Source organism: Branchiostoma lanceolatum, chromosome 5 (genome assembly GCF_035083965.1).
Source record: "Branchiostoma lanceolatum isolate klBraLanc5 chromosome 5, klBraLanc5.hap2, whole genome shotgun sequence".
Classification (NCBI taxonomy): domain Eukaryota; kingdom Metazoa; phylum Chordata; class Leptocardii; order Amphioxiformes; family Branchiostomatidae; genus Branchiostoma; species Branchiostoma lanceolatum.
In genome coordinates, this window is record NC_089726.1 from 25445492 (window position 1) to 25463075 (window position 17584).

Genomic DNA, 17584 nt, shown 5'->3' on the forward strand with positions numbered 1-17584 from the left:
CCTTTAATTGTGAGGTGACACAAGTTTCTTTACAAGTCACTGGCAAGCATGACAGAATAAAGATCATCATCCTGTAGACCTACATCCTCCTTAATCATCTTCTTGAGAGTCAGTGCAGAACACGTTGATATACATGATGTTGGACTTCAATTTCTTCATAATTATATTTATCTGTCCCACGCGTATGTCTGTTTCTATGGACCTATGGTATGGTTTTCAGAATTGCATGCATTTTGTAGATAGCATCAAAATTTTAATCTGCGCGCTGCGGTTTGCTTAATTCATTATGATACTTGCACTGATCCTGATTGACCATCAGAACTAAATATATTTAGCAAAAATCGTCGCATTTTCTTGATATGTGTTACAGTCTAGTTTCTTGATTGTCCATATAAAGTACATGTAGCTCTGCACCCATGTGCACCGGCGTGTGTATAATGTGGAGCCCATTCACAGCCTTTTTTCATTATGTACCATTTCTATCATTTAGTGAGAAACGTACTTATTGAAGTCTTAAAGAGCAACGGTAAAATGTGTATAACAAGCTTAAATCGCATTTCAAGTATCCTTATATCCCCATGTACAGCCCAAATCAACATTTCTAATTCGTGTTAGCATGCTATGACAATTATGCATATATATTGAGCTGAAAACTATTTCTGGACATTTGTTACAGTGTCTGCCTTGTTTCTTGATTTTCCATATGAAGTACATGTAGCTCTGCACCCATGTGCCTACCTGTACTAGTCATATCACATATGCGGAGTCCTGATAACCCCCATACATAGCCTTTCACTATTGAGCATTCCATAATTGCACATTCTTATTTAGTAAGTAACTTACTAATCAACGTCTTAGAAAGCAACTGTAAAATGGGTAAAACAAGCTTAATTCACGTTTTAAGTATCCTTATGTACCCCATGTAGAGCCCAAAGTAACATTTTACATTCATTTCAGCACTTAATGATTATAATGCATGGTTTTCACCCAGCGACAGAAAAAAGGGCCGTAACCTACCCTTCAGTAAGATGTCATTGCCTGATTTATAATAGCCCCAAACCGGAAAAATCCCCATAAAGATCCCCCATTAACGGCTCGCGTTATGGGTGTCCCAAATTTACGAAGCTTGTTTTTGAATCAGTAGATGTTCCTCTCTCCAGCAACAGTAAAACCATTCTCCAAAGCCACTGCCCATGGCAGATAATTCCCCTTAGAAATGACTAAAATCCAAAGTGATGAAAATTCTGTTTTCATTGGTTCTGGTAACCCCCTAGTACACCCTCTCGAGTTCAATGCTTCACCTTCAACTTTTGGCAGGTAAAACTAGGGAACTCATTCCATACGTAAATATAAAACTTATGTTTGTATCTTTATCAGAATTTTTCAGTGATTTTCAGCCTTAAATTGTTGGATTTTCGAGGGTCTCGGAGGGGGGTCCCAGAACTCCATAACGAGAAATAGCTGGAGGGTTAAAATACATGGCTGTTCATAGTTCAACATACCTATCACACATACAAAGTATGAGCCGATTTGGCCGACCCCCATCTTCCCACCTCTGCCTGGTTTTCTCGTGCAATGACTCTTAAGATTACCTCTCTACATTGCGCTCGGGGGGGAGTTAGTCACGGACCCTACTTTGCCACGGGAGGGAGTTGGGCATTCTCCACGGCCGCTGGTATATTTCCATTCAAGATGGCGCCCGCATACTAATGAGCCGGCCGGGCGTCCAGAGTTAATGTATGCAAGAAGGCGTCGGAAGGCCGAGCGAACCCGATCGCCCGGGCAACCCGAGAAATAATGTATGCGGCTTCTCTGCTACGTCACGATCTTCCCGAAATAGCTCAGCGGAGACACCCGCGCGTGGTATTTCACAACAAAAACAAAAGGTTGGTGTCATTGTTAAACATGGCTGAGACTCTCTGGCGGGAAAAGGGTGGCAAAATGAAGATCAATGCATCAATTAGATCAAAGTCACAACGGTTTGGAGATGGCGGAGAGACAGGAAAACGACGGAGATGGTTCAAAAAACCTGCGGGCTAATGCCTGCCGTGCCTCTAGAGAGGGGAGGGTACCTTGCCACCACGATGCCTGCAGTGCTAACGGGGCATTTTACATGGAGGTTTGTCAGAACTTGTTTTTAATATAGGATGTGTGTCTTGCAATTGATCTTTAGTAAACAGGGAGAAAGAAACATGGAATGCATGTACTCTTGCTTTTCATATTCATTTCTGATTCTGATTCAGGCATTTTGAATACATATTTAGGTTTACTGCATTTGATGTGTGTCACCTTTGCTTGTTGTTACAAACTTTAGCACACCTTTGATAGTAAATTATGTTGTCACTTGTTTCTCTTTCATAGTACATAATGTTATTTGTCACTTGTTTCAGGTGACTGAACAAGCAGGTGAGGAGTTTTCGGTGAGAAGCGAGGCGTTAAGTGTCAAAGTCACTGCCACAAGGCCAGAGCAAGCTGCCAAAAAGGCTGGACTCATTCTTCATGCTGGAGCTTTCATACACTCCTACTCAAGTGGGCAGCCACCGTATCCTGTCAGCGTGGAAGGAAAAATCAAGGAGGTGAGCTATGATCTGTGGTACATTTTAGATGTGCATGACAACAAGAGGTTCCCTGCTATTGTTTGCAAGCCCACGTACGTTAAAGTGTTACTAGAAAACCCTCATGCAGAGAACGCTCCCCCCAACCCCTCCACTGCTCCACCTATTGAGGAAGCCAACTTTAATGACCCGCTGGAGGAGGGCCTCAGACGAGTGTTCAAGCTCACAGCCTTCAGACCAGGACAGAAGGATATTGTAAATGCGATTTACTCTGGGGAAAACACTTTTCTGGTGTTGCCAACAGGAGGTGGGAAGACCCTGTGCTTCACCCTACCAGCCCTTCTAAGGAAAGGCGTATCGGTGATAGTGATCCCCTTGCTGGCCCTCGGAGCAGACCTTCTGAGGAGATACGAGGAGAAGGGAATACCAGCCATCTTCTTGTCACACCTTACAGCAGAGGCAACCCTTAACGCCACCATCCATGATCTCAACAGCACAACTCCAAAAACAAAGCTACTGATAATAACACCGGAAACTCTTATCGACAAGGCAGTGGTGTGGGACAGTGTGGTGAGATTGAAGGAAAGGGGGCTCCTGGAGATGGTGGTGTTGGACGAGGCCCACTGCATGGACCAGATGGGCCATGAGTTTCGACCCACGTACCTGAAGTTGTCCAAACGTACCGAGCTACAAGCACAGATTGTTGCCTGTACGGCCACCGCCACCCCCACAACAAAACAGTTCATCATCACGAATCTACAGATGGAGAACTGCCGTATATTCTACACATCAGTGGACAGAAAAAACATTCAGTACTGTGTAAGGTTAAAGGGGAAGACAAGGGAGCAGTGCCACGGTCAGGTGTGCGAGGCTGTAATAGAACACAAGGAATAATGCGGGATCATATATTGCCAGACGGTAGATGACGTCAAAGACATTCACTATCAGTTACAAGAGAATGGGATAAAGACAGTTAAATATCACGGCACCGGGACGGGTCAGAATGCACAGGAGGGGAGACAAAGCCTGTCAGATTGGCAGAGAGGACTGAAGGACGTTTTGGTTGCTACAAAGGCTGTAGGGGCGGGGATCGACAAACCCGATGTAAGGTTTGTGATTCACCTAGGGTTCTCTTTCTCAATCCCAGATTACTTGCAGGAATCTGGACGTGCTGGGAGGGATGGCAGGCTTGCAAAATCAATTCTGTTCTACAGCCCCAAGGACAAGGCCCTGCATGTGAAACGGATAGGGGAAATAGGAGATGAGATCTACAGAGGTCAAGCTCTTAAGCGACTTTCTGACATTATGAGCTTTTGTGAATCAGAACTGTGTAGGAGAAAGATTCTGTTGGAGGCATTTGAAGAAGAGACGAGCACGTACGAATGCAATCAAACGTGTGATAATTGCCTCAACCCAACTGTGGCAAGAGAGGTAGTCCTCACCAGGAAGCTGCCACCATGGTGAGGTGTGCATCTTCCATCCGGCACATTGTCCCACAGTCCCCTCCAACACTACTGGCAAGAGTTTTCTTGGGACTTGGGACTGGGCAAGCGGTGAAGACGCAGAAGTTGGATCAGCTATCTGAGTTTGGTCTTGGAAAAAACTCTGGCTTCAATTTGAAAATGTGTGAAAAATTCATGCGCGCACTGACTAGAGCAGATATCCTACAAGAAGTACTGGTGCCGAAAAGTTCCACCCAGAAATTTGCCTCTCTGTACATCCTCCCAGGGAGGATGGCAGAGTCTACTATCCAAAATGATGTACACGTGACCTTATTCATAAGGTGATTTTGTATTCTACAGTCATGCTATGTATGTATGTATGTATCCTTTTCAAAGTGACACGAATATTTGTAGCTAATGTGCTTAAAAGGATCTTTTTTTTATTCCCTGTTTGTATCTGTTTAAACTACATCTATTTTCATTACCAGTCAGTACTTGTAATTCTTTTCTGACTGACCACGTTAATGTGAGAGATACTTCAGTGATGTACGTATTGTTACTCTTACCTTTATCTACGCGTGTTGTGACCGAGGTTTAGTATGTACAGCTTTGATCTTAATATATACTGGAAGGTTTCCTTGAATTGCTAAAGGAAAAACAAAGAAACGAGGGACGATTTTCATTGTTATGTGGAATAAACCTCATTACCAATTGACTTGTGTGACTCCATTGTTAGTAATCTGTGAACCAATACACCACAAAGGACAACTAAAGGTAAACTATACACATCATTTATTTACACCCTTGTAAAGTACAACTCAAAATGAAATAAAAACTCTCAAAAATCCTCCATATCATGCAACAAAGGACTGCCATAAAGCTTGCAAATATAAGTGAAATGTGTAGATATATAATCATTTACATGCATATGAAGTGCAGCATGAAATTATATCATTTGTTTTTCAAAAGTGTATGCAGTTATCACAGCTGTTTAGGCCACAAAGTTGTCTTAAGATGGACTAGATAAATTTGTACAGCTAGTATATATATATAAAGGAACATCTCATAGAGAGTGGACTCTTAAGACAAGTATGAAAATTCATCAAGTACAGTGAGACAAAGTAGGGACAAGAGTAGACGTGTCCCTACTCTCTTGCACTTCTCACACATGTTCAACTCTACCTATAACTCCACTGTGACTATTCACCAAAAATAACCTGAAGTTAGCATAGCACATGTACTACACCATGTCATTGTCACGTCAGGCAATTTCAATCACTACAGAAACTGCCGAAGCTTGACATACCAATTTTCTTTTATGCCTTTAGAAAGTAATGGAAACGTTAGCAATCGGCTATTCCAAGATCAGGGTGCGCCAGGGTGGTGCACTTGGGCCCAAATTTCAAGTTTCATATTTTCCGCTGTCAGTACAGAATATTGTACTACAAGTCATCCCTAACAAGGAACTTTTTAAATTTTTCGATAACGACAAGCGGTTCTGGAGTTATACACTTTTAATCTTGCATGTTCACTTCAAATTTTGGCAGTATACGGACACTACAGCCCAAGTACGTTCAATAACATTTCTTGTGTCTTTCAAAGATTGAATTATCAACTTGCAACATAACTATAAACAATGTTTTCCCTATTGTACTGCCTTGATTTTAAGAAGTATTTTGGGTTGACTTAGTTTCCTAAACAATATGCACTTATCTTCAATGTTTGGTAAAAAAAAATGGCAAGTTGAAAAATGTAACATAACATGAGTGTTATTCTATTAATGAATCAATTAATGAAGAGCATCCTATTAATGTCTTCTGTTTGTTACAAAAGTTTATCCAAAAGTTTTAGGAAAACCTTATTACAAGTAACTGCGCTGCTAAGGAGCTGTGATGTAAGCTAATAACTAATGAACTCTAAGGTATACGGACACTACAGAATATCAGTAATACTAGAAGGCCTGTTTTCAGAAATTGTACTATACATTTCTGGCTCCTATATAATCATATGAAGGCCAAATGACCTGAAACTTGGACTGGGGTAGTTCTGGGCTGTGTTCAAGACCTTTACTTAATATTGATTTTGAAATATTACGGTATGATATATGATTTGGGGATATTTTAACTAAAATTAAAAACTTATAAACTACGCACAAAAAGTTCGGAAACTTAACTTTGGTCGATCATATTTCCGTTATTTTTTACCGATTTCAATGTATTATATATCATTTAAAAGCTTTTGTGATTTCCTTTCCAATGATACCAAATTTATTGTGATTGCGAGTTCATGAAACGAGCATCAGGCCTGCTGAAGTGAGTGGGTCGAAGAAATAAATTGCCCAGATTTCCTTACTATAGTCAAACATGCTATTCCGTACATATTCTTCTGTTGATATTGACTTCTGTACGAGGGTATTGTGAAAAATCAACAAGAATAAACAAGACATATTCATGAAAGCTAAATTCTTTATCACTGAACCAACAATCTGTGTCTTAGTAACAGGTTAGCAAGGAGTCTTAGGAACGGGTGGCCCAGCCACGCGCTGTCACTACAGCACGGCACCTCCTCCTCATACTCGTCACCAGTCGCGCAATGCGATGCTGTGGGATAGCGTCCAATTCCTCCACCAGCAGTCGTCCTAGGTCAGCTAGCGTTGTTCTCTCGGTCACTCTTGCACGGACAGCTCGCCCAAGCTGATCCCATAGATGTTCGCTGGGTCCAGGTCCGGGCTCTTAGAGGGCCACTCCATCCTCTCTACACCTGCATGCTGAAGATGGTCTGCGATTATCCCTCCCGGTGTGGGCGGGCGTTATCATATTGCAGCAAGGCAGTCGGCCCCATGTTATGAAGGAAAGAGATGGCCACTGGATCAAGTACTGTGTCACGATATCTTTCTGCATTGAGGGTTCCTGGTACAATGACAAATCTTGTCTTTCCCCTGGAGGTAATGCCTCCCCATACCATGACGCTGCCACCACCAAATGTTGTGGTGTAAACAATTGGATCTTCGATTAGCTAAAAATAAACTTGGATGTTCTGTGTGCTAGAAATAACCTTGGATGGTCTGTGTTCTAAAAATAACCTTAGAACCTGAGGAAACAATATATTGAATCATCATCCGCGCCCAGACCAATAGGATGTCACAGCGCTCGTATGACACCAACAGGGAATTTTGGGCACTTTTTCTCTGTGACCCACTCACGTTATTAGTCCTGGTACTTGTTCCGTGGGTTTTCAATCACAATACGTTTGTTATCATAGAAAGGGAATCAGACAAGCTTTATAATGATATATAATGGATCAAAATCGGTAAAAAAACAACGGAGATATGATCAACCAAAGTTAAGTTTCCGAACTTTTTGTGCGTAGTTTAGTTCTGTACGGCTGTTTCCAAACATGTGTCACTGAGGCTCTAAAATCAATTTAAATATATTTCAAAATTGATGTTGGCAGTTCAAAGGTACATACTTTGGGCTTAGTATTCAAAGATCTCTGCACAACGCCTCTTGGTTACAGTGATACAGGTCTTCTTTGTAATGGGTCACTAAGGGGGTACGGACAGACTGCAAGACTGTAAGTAAAGTTACTTACAGTATACCTAAACGAAGAACACAAGATGAATACCATTCCTTATTATTTTCCATTTCTTGTGTCCGCAACAACAGGAAACTGACTTTGATTTGCAGTGACACCTTGTGGCAACATTTCATGGTCATTTATTGTTAAGCGATGATAACGTCTTGCTTTCATCTTATGTGGGGGGAACGGTCAAATACAAAATTTTAAAGTTCAGGCACTTTGATAGCTAAACTATGATAGTATTTCATTCTGTATATACTTCCACATAAGATTCTAGCTTTTATACATGGGAAGCACATCAAGGAACTTTTGTATGATCATTATATGAACATGATTGTACATGTATTTGGGGGTACGAACGGGACACAACAGGTACAAATATTGTCTGCAGGAACTTATTCAAACCTTTTAAAACACATTTATTCACTAATATAAGTTGAGTAAATCATATGCAAATACTGTAATAGTGTCTAAATTAATAAAAAGTGAGCTGGACATTACTAGTATTTACATTGCAGCATGAACAGCTCTACCTATATGGCTTTACAATATACAAGTATTTTCCTTTAATGTCATTGGTATGTAAAGGATTCTAATTACTGCTTATATTTTCTAAATATCATTGGTAACAATAACATAACATCTTATACCAAAACGTGTACATACTAGTATTTGAGTTTGCTAAAACTAGTAATAAAAGAAACTGGGGGTTGCTTGGTGGGTGGTCTGCAAGATAAAAAATGTAGTTTAAATGGAATTATTAGCAGCCATCTTCCCACCAAAAGAATTCTAATTTTTAAAGCAATAACACTACTTAAACTTGTATGCATGTTTTACATAATGTACTCTACTTTTCAATAACTTAAGAGCACCGGAACTGCTCTCTAAAGTTGGTGAGAACTGGATAATCAGATGTAGGCTAATGAAAAAATCTGTGAAGGAAAATGTTGATAAATTCATCAGAAACTACTGTTTTTACTGAGGAGAGCAACTGTTTGTGTCTTTTAAGTCTTTAGTTAATGTCTTTTTAGCAATTGGAACGCCATTTTCCACAGTTTTTTGCTAAACACTAAAAGTGGGGGTATGGATGGGACAGGTTGGGGGTACGGACGGGACATTTCGGGTTTATTGTGCTATATCAGGCAAGGTCTTTTTCACAGAAATCCAAATCACATAAAATTTCACCAAATCTCACGAGACTTGAAGCTTGAGTGAAAGAGATGCTATAAGATATTCAGGTTCACACAAATATTACAGGTGCTTTATACCAATATTCTTGTCCTTCATATTGTCTTTAGTCAGATGGTATCACTTGGTGGAAAGTTTCAACAACAAGAAAAACTTTGGCATTGATCCACCATCTGGGAAGTCCAAATCACGCAAAATCTCACCAAATCTGACGAGAATTCGAGCTTGCGTGAAAGAAAGGTTCAACTTGTACTGTTGTGTAGGATAACAAATAAGATTTGGGACAAAAGCCTTTAAAATGCAACAAAAGTGAAATTGGAATCATGTATGGTACTAACATGGAATATGGTATACGGACACTACACGTGGTAAACGGACACTACAGCTGGGCAATTTTTGACATTATTTCATGTTTATACAATGACAGTGCTAAGTGGCTTTGGTAATAAGGCCACCACCATAAGATGTTTCAGATCATATAGTTCACCTGCACCAATAGCTTTCATATTCTTTTTGATAAACCTCTTTTACCAGTATACGGACACTACGCATTTTTTCGGACAACAACTAGAGGCAACTGTAATCCATCTGCCATAGTATCCCAAAGTGCAAGCAGGACAAAAACACATCTTTATGTTACATATGGCTATACCAACTGAGTAACATGCAAAATGGCCAGTTCCATCACCATTTTTTTACTGCAAGGATATTTTTTAGTATAATGTGTAAAAAACAGCATTTTTCATAACGTTCAATACATATTGAAATTGTGCTCATGGAAAGAAAAAAATGTCCAATTATCCTCTAGTTTTTTGCACAACATATAAGATTGGGCTAGTCTTATCATAAAACTCAGTTCTTAGTTATTTTTTTTTCATCACAAGATAGTTAAATGCTGATTTCAAAAATTGCATTATTAAAGTGCACCGATATAACGCATATTTTAGGCCAATTTTGGGCATTAAATTGGTCACAGCATAATGTTTTGAACATTTATTTTCCAACAAACTGCAGGATTGTCTGGAAAATGACTGTATTTGGATAATAAGATTAAAAAATACCAACAGGATGTGATAAAAGCAACCTAAGAAGACGATAACGATGAAAGGTGCTATTGGCGCACCCTGATCTTGGAATAGCCGAATGAATAGTAATTTTGACCTCAGATCAGGTATAATACAGAGAGGCATATCACATTTTGATAGTTATCTGAAACTTTGCATTTCAACACAGTAGAAAACTAATCTGTTGGAACATTTGCCCTGAACACAGAAGGTACTCGCCTCCTCTGTGGAAAGATTCTGTCAAAGTTTGACCTGACTTTGTCACAGCCCTTCATATACACATTACAGCGATCATTTGGGACAAATTTCTGACTTCCAGACTGAGAGAGGGGGTAGACCTTTTGCTTTCTGCGCTCCTTGTCGTATTTGAAAAACTGTTCCTGTAAACAGAACAAGCATACCAACACCTGGTCCCTTAGAGTACTCTCCAAGCAGCTAGGGTTTCGGCTGGTTTTTAACGTGTTTTTAGGCGTTTTTGTCATGCCTTCTACTTTGTCATCGTTTTTGTTGTGTCGCAAACCCAAGCTCTGCAGGCAGACGGAAGCTTCAATGCCTAATAAACATAATCACTCCAACACATAACAAGCGTTTCACAAGTTAGTGCGAAGCGTGCCCGGCCAGGCACGGGATTCCCTCCCCACGCGCCACAGAATTTCCGGCCTAGTCTCACCATGGACATAATCCTCGGTCTATCGGTCGTGGCCATGTTTTCATGCCATGTTCTTACGCTTCCCCTACTCCTTGGCTAACTGCAATTACTTTCGTATGAAAATAATAGCTCAACGTGCAAAATAATAGCTCAACGTGCAACCAAAGACATCTGGAGTTTACAAAGTCTCCACGATACTCAACTACGATCCAGGCCATTTGGGCCGTCGTACCAGAAGACGATGTACAGCCCGAAATAGCCATAGATTCTCTCATTTTTAATCCCCACTGCGGAAATGCCATGCTGTAGTGGGAGGATATCGTTGAATCTCAAAAAGTCTCTAAACTACTACCCACAAATAACGTTACATACAAAACCGAATCAGGACGCCATGTTGGAAAGTCGCTTCATGTCCGTCAGCAAATGACTTGCCTATCGTGACCGCACTTCATTTACACCATCAAAGAACAAAGCACACAAAAATTTGTACAATCCTCTGGTGTCGTGGGGATTTTTTAGTCTCTGTTGGTAGCACTCCGTCGCCAATTTCGCTGTCACTGTTGTTGAAAAGTTCCGTCCAATCTGAACACAGCGAGCGGCGGCATTGGTAACCGCATGTAACGTAAACAAGGCGCGTGTTCCCGTTCATAATCCATTTAACGATGCCTGAGATAATGATTATAATAATTACTAGTAATGCAGTTCAAGTTAATACGTAATACATATTTATTTTATATGTCTTGTTCATGCATCATTGTATTTTTTTTTGAAGGTTTCCAATTGAAATGTACGTTATGATGCTATCAATGATCATGCCGGCGTGAGATCGTGGACACCAGCCTGTCGCATGAATAGGGCAGTCAGCGGGGGACCGGCGCGGCCTGGTGAATGCCGTTCTACACTTGCCGGATGTGTGATAATCCGGGGCAGTAAAATTGTTACCACTAATGATTATCTAATGGTTCTCAGGGAGGAGTACTGTCACCTTTTTTTCAATGGAAGTAAATAGGTTTGCCCCGCCCCGAGGTCAGTGCCTGCAGAGCTTGGGTTTGCGACACAACAAAAACGATGACAAAGTAGAAGGCATGACAAAAACGCCTAAAACACGTTAAAAACCAGCCGAAACCCTAGCTCTGCTTGGAGAGTACCTTAGAGGTGATGGCTCACTGTGGCGCTTAGTATTGTGGATGTCAAAGCCACTTCTAGACTTGTAACTTGCTCTGGCACTTCCAATCAGCTGAAGATTAACATTCAGTCTCTGGAGTGTCTTAAGGGTTGTCTGGCCAGAACAGTACTGTTATAAAGGTTTAACCATGTGTGTCTCTACAAACTCGTCACAGGCAATGTTGTGGCCTTTCCGTCCATCCACACTAACGGAACAGTTCTGGCGAACCATCATTTTGATCGCAATTGGCCATGCTGCTGTCACGTTAACTGTATGAGCCAAGGCCTCAATCCAATAATTCTTCCTCTTGGATTGTGAGAATATTGGAAGCAGCAGCATCCACACCGTTTCTCTGGCAGCACCGTCTCCATTCTTGATTGAACTGTACAGCAGTCTTGTGAGAGGACCAAACAGAGTGACACTTTGAGCCCTGTAGCCGAAATCGACATCATCTTCACTACACTTTTTGAGCCATTCCTTGAACCTGGATAAAAGAAGTGGTCCCTTATCTGTCCCGCAGTTCAGCAACTCTTCATCTGAGGGAAATGAGTCTGAATCCCTGAACTCGACCACAGCACAAAGCCCATATCCGTACCCCACGTCGCGATTAGCTTCTCTAATTAACTGGAGATTGTTTTCTTTGAACTTGTCCTTTCCGTACGTCTCCTGCTTCACCTTTTTCCTCTGGAGTACATTAGTGGTTATGTGATACAGTCCTCCAGGCCCCTGTGATTTAGCAAAACATTCCTCCATGTACCCTGATGCATGAAGATCACCTGGCATCTCGCCTGTCCATCCAAATGAAACCTCGTCACTAAGTCCACAATGCAGGTGGTTTCTATTGGTTAGCCCATCACCAATAGTTACATTAGGTGCATTTTTCCTGTGAAATTTGTACACTTCCTCTTCAACTTGTACTTGTTCAATCTGGGCTATCATGTTATCTACATCATCACTGATCCCTGGTTCATTTTCATTTACAAATTGCATATACAAGTTCACATCTTCTACAGAGGGGGCACGTGACCGTTCTAGAATATCCATTGTGTCATTGTGTCCCATTCTCCTGGCCAGGGCTATTAGGGAAGGGAAATGCAAAAAGGTCACTCCATCCACACGGACTGCCTGTGTCTCTAGCAAACACATAACCATTTGATCGTCGTGTTTTATGACGGTAAGGCATAGTGGAGTAGCGCCACAGCCTTCCTCGGAATCAAAATCAACCCCTGCAGCTACAAGATTTCGCAAAAGGTTCACATTTCCTGATTCCACTACTGTGTGTACAATACCGCGACCTAGGTGATCTTCTACTGTACACCAACTTTTTTTGGACTCAGAAACATATTTTTCAAACTCGATAATGTCTGCTGCATTTCCAGCCCTCTCTGCTGTTCCCAGCTTCTGCTCCATAGTGGACACAACAGTTTTCATATTTTCATCGGCCTCCCTCCACTTTTTTCGGAATGAGCCGAGGGGCTGTGCATGAACAGGTCCTTCCGTGTCATCTTCTTGCATGTTTGCTACACTGCGCGGAAAGCCGAATTTCAGGGTCAGAAATTGCCTTACACGTTCATGGAAATTCTGCATTTCCGTCAGAATCATGGGATTTCGGACCTGTTTACGTTGCGCGTCCGGTCCTGTACGTTCCCTAGATTCTCTCGGAGATGGACCACTGACGTGTTCAGGACGTTTAAAGGGCCTTACACGCCCGGACACATACCCTTGAAATGACCATACACTGCAGGAAATTCAACGTGTATTGGTCCGTGTGGCGATGTAATGTGAATAATTTAGCGGCAATTATCACCTCATTATCTCCCCGGGTTCTGGCCTATGGAGTGCGGCTGTGCGGTATAGCAGGAAATTCACCGTGTAATGGTCCGTGTGGCGATGTGATGTGCATAATTTAGCGGCAATTATCACCTAATTATCCCCCCGCATCCACCCGGTTACGCCTTCAATATTTCTTTTGTCATGGAAAGCGGCTTCAAGGCTTCTGCCTCCCTCCCCCCCTTTTACTGGATTTTGCCCCCCTCCCCTCTTTCCACATTTCTCAGTTTTTTATCAATATCGTGATAACGCCACATTTATTCCGTCTGAAATATCGATTATCAGTGTTAACAAAGATGTCTCATTTTATTAATGTCGTTAACCACCGGCTCTTCGGTTGTTCGGATTGAGATTGTTCGGGTAGTCCTTTGAAATGCCAGCGTCTATTTGTTCTAGCTTCTAGAAGACGTCGTCATCTGCTCTCGGCTGGGCGTGAGTGGCGCAGAAGTGTCGTACTGAAACCTAGCCTGTCGAGGTAGCTTAGTCCGTATGATTTGCCACTTCTATAGGCCTATTAGAATGAGGTTCGTTCCACAATCCAGACGGACACGCCGTTGTAATTTCTTCATCCGACAAAAAGTCCGGGGCAAAGCCGTATATGTAGTCAAAAGTCCGGGCTGTAGTGCTTTACAAGGACGTCGGAAATGTAGCTCCATGCCGCGATGTTCTGCATTCAATGCAAGCCCCTTGTCTCAGTCTCGTCGTAGAATAGTAACCAAGCTCCAAATAATCCCGGGCATCGCTGGATAGAACCCACGCTAGTATCCAGACACAGGGATAGCGACAGCACACATCTGCACACAACCACACGGACTTCTCAAATGCCAACTGAAATATTTGAAAATTATAACAGGAGCGTTGATTGGTCCTGGTTTTTAAATCACGTCCCAGAAGCAATGCTATTGGTTGTACATTCCTTTACATAATTTGCATGGACATAGACACAATTACCTGTGAAACGCCAGGTATGTCTATTGTATACATTTAGCTTTGAACGGCCTGATTACTAGTATTTCACAGTTACACAATACCTGCCAGGGAAGGTGTAAAAACATGCGGCTGTGTCTTATCAAGGAGGTTCTTATCGACAACAGCTTGAAAAAGCAATAGGTTCGTTAGCAGTACAAAGTAACGTTGTAAGTAAATCGTACTATCGACTATATAACTAGCGACATAAATTGAATAAATCGAGTCCAAATATAACATGTTTTAGAAAAATATCACTAAAAAGCTATGGACACCATTCATTGCAAGATGAACATGTGTGTGTGTGTGTATTGTACCAAGGAAGTTAGCACGGAGACACGGACCTAGTGCCTATGTTGATAGTAATTCGTGTGTGTCGTGTGTCGTTAATCTTTCTTCTTATCAAAGTGATACGCACTGTAGTCCAGATTTATGTGACTTTAAAAAACACCTCAGTCTATACACAAAATGAATACAGAAAAATAAGATTGTTTGTGACCTTTGTCTTAGAAAAAAAAAAACATACAGCACATAACACATCAAACTGATGATTGCTTTTGCAACAGGCACATTTTCACAAAAGCACAGCTTCACATCAAGGAGGCTATATAATGTCCTTGTTCACATCAACTAAGGACATTATATAATGTCCTTGTATCAACTCGTAGATTTCAGAAACAGATAGACCATGGCCTGTTGTTCATCTACCCGTATACCATCTACTAGACTGTAAAACAAAATCCAAACATTTTGCTTTTCATATTGTTTTTTCGTGTCGGGAAAATGTTATGACGTTACGTCGTATACCATTAGAACCACAATTGTATGATTTAACCGTGGGTTTAAGACAAACTGTCTTATTCCAAAACAAAGAAAATCTATTTCTGCTAAACACTGAAATTGGGTTGGGGGTGTAGACGTGCCACACAAGGCTAAATGTTCCGTTCTATAATTGTCTTATTCTACTGCCCAAGTATTTATCATATTGGGTTCGATTATTTGCATGGCCAAATATGGACGCCCAGTGAAGACTTGTTAGCATAAGCTGACCTCTAGCCGCGGCGACTCCAATGGTAAGACGTAGTTTGCTTGTATATCATTATAGTGTTCCGGAGGAAGACAATGTAATATTGATTTACAAGTAAAATAAGCCTTTCCACCAGAGTCGCCGCGGCTAGCTGACATCATGGGTTGCTTTTTTCCAGAATCAAAACATTTATAAACATTAGCTTTCCTTTGTTCAGACAAAAAAGCATATCATTCAGTTTGTAGATAACATTATGCATATCAATACTGCGCTGGACAGACAATTAAACTCAATAAGCATTCGAACTGCAATGTAAAGCTTAATAGTACATCTTGTTTATAATTAACGAATAACTTCACGCTGAATCGGGTCACCTATTTCTAATGAAGAACATTGAACGCCGGGCGCTCGTGGTTTCTGTCTAAGAAAAAACGCACCAGACAACACAATACACATCCAACCAAAGCAATAAACTGAATGTTTGTATTCACACCAAGAAAATGACTATTCTACAACAGTACATTTCAAATCAACTTGTAGGGTTAGGTCTGCCACTGTGATGGAACTGTAGCGCATGTTATCTATACATCAGATAGAGCCGCTTATGTATCGACTTCGTTAAACAAGAGGGTCTGTGATTTTTAGTACAATACTCATATTGCTTTGAATGTTTTATCATTGGGCATTTGGACATCGGTTTTCGTGTCGGGAAAAAAGTTATGAGATTATCTCATAATCCTAGTTAACCGCCTTTCGTATATTTCATGATCAGCTGTGGCTTTCGGGCCAGGGCGGGTTCCTGAACGGGCGCGGGTTTCTGTGCGGGCGGGGGGCTCAGCAGGGTGGGCGAGGGCCTCAGCAGGGCGGGCGGGGTCTGCTCAGAACGATCGCGACCGTCGTTTGGATCTAGCGGCGTCCCGCGCGGTTCCCCGTTGGAAATGTCGGCACGTTAAAAACCCAGCCTCACTAATCATGATATTAGTGTTTTTGGAGACCTTTCTTGTCGACCTAGGTGGATTTCAAAATAAACGACATTCAACATATTGGAACGCTAATTTTGTTCGGACGGACGATCTGCAGCTGGTAGAAACGCTTCTATCTCGCTTGTAGCAGATGGCCCCTTTAATATACTCATGAAAATTAGATCACGTTAATTCAAGCCATTTTGTTCCGCTTTCTACCAGTAGAACATAATTTTACGTCAGTAATGCACAGGTAATTGTCACCTAGAATGCACGAAAGGCCGTATATAATTGCCATCCTTATGTAATCCATTTTCCACTACACGTCAAGTGTAAGGGTGCCGTAAATTTCCATCCACTTTCCAGGTCCAGGTGTGTAAGAAAAAATCTAGGACCGGACACGGTGATCCCTGAAACCCATGTACACAACCATTACACGGTGAATTTGACAGGTGTGTAAGGGCCCTGATACTCCTTGAAATTCGACTTTTAGAGCAGTGCTACATCTAAAGTCATGTCTTCTTCTGCCTCCTCCCAAGGATAACTTTCAATTGTGTTGAGCAGGGCGGCTTGATCAATCCTGTGCTGTTTTAGGCTTTCTTTGAATTCAAACCTCTTTCTTGCAGCTGATATGTCTAACCATCCAATTTTATCTCGACATATCTGTTCCTTGTTCTAAAGACTTTAGGTACCAAAGAAAGTACATATAGATTTTCGAAGCACTGGGATATCGATAACATGTAAAAAACTTCCCTCAAAACTGGTGTACTCTCGCGCAAAAATCGGGACTCTCGCGCAGTCAAATCTGGCAGCGTCGATATAAACAGCTACCATCGCGTATCCAGGTTACTTTGCGCAAGCAGTTCCCTGATTGGCGCGCGGTTAGTCCCCCCTCTTCTCGGTCCCAGGATGCGCAGTTTAACCAAATAGCGCCACCATGCGATCAGTTTATGTATTGCATGTGTTACACAAAGGCTTCCAACGCTATTTGGGTGGGTAAGCTGACGATTTTTTTCATTTTCGACGCTGCGGAGGAGCGTGTCCAATCTTAACATGAGCGTCATATTTCGTCGAAAGAAAATGGAGGAATATACGAAGCAACAGGTCAATGTCCCTGTTGTTGAAATGGTAGGGCCGGAAGTAATACCTCACGTCCG

General features: G+C 41.6%; 1 protein-coding gene and 1 long non-coding RNA gene across 2 annotated transcripts; one reads left to right on the forward strand and one right to left on the reverse strand.

Moving 5' to 3' along the window:
- The first annotated feature begins 1197 nt into the window (after positions 1-1197).
- LOC136435846 (uncharacterized) lies at positions 1198-4712 on the forward strand. Its single transcript, XM_066429560.1, has 2 exons — positions 1198-2119; positions 2391-4712. The coding sequence occupies exons 1-2, from the start codon at positions 1952-1954 to the stop codon at positions 3447-3449; spliced, it is 1227 nt and encodes a 408-aa protein (XP_066285657.1). The 5' UTR covers positions 1198-1951; the 3' UTR covers positions 3450-4712.
- Positions 4713-4772: 60 nt separating this feature from the next.
- Positions 4773-13161, reverse strand: LOC136435850 (uncharacterized). Its single transcript, XR_010755978.1, has 2 exons — positions 11626-13161; positions 4773-10242 (listed from the first exon to the last, which is right to left on the reverse strand). It is a non-coding gene; the product is annotated as an uncharacterized lncRNA (long non-coding RNA).
- Between the last annotated feature and the right edge of the window lie 4423 nt (positions 13162-17584).

Excerpts from the sequence above, each read along its gene's own strand:
- LOC136435846 (XM_066429560.1), top strand. The coding sequence starts at position 1,952 with ATGCATCAATTAGATCAAAGTCACAACGGTTTGGAGATGGCGGAGAGA. Across the intron at positions 2,120-2,390 it reads ACGGGGCATTTTACATGGAG|GTGACTGAACAAGCAGGTGA; the intron begins GTTTGTCAGAAC and ends CACTTGTTTCAG.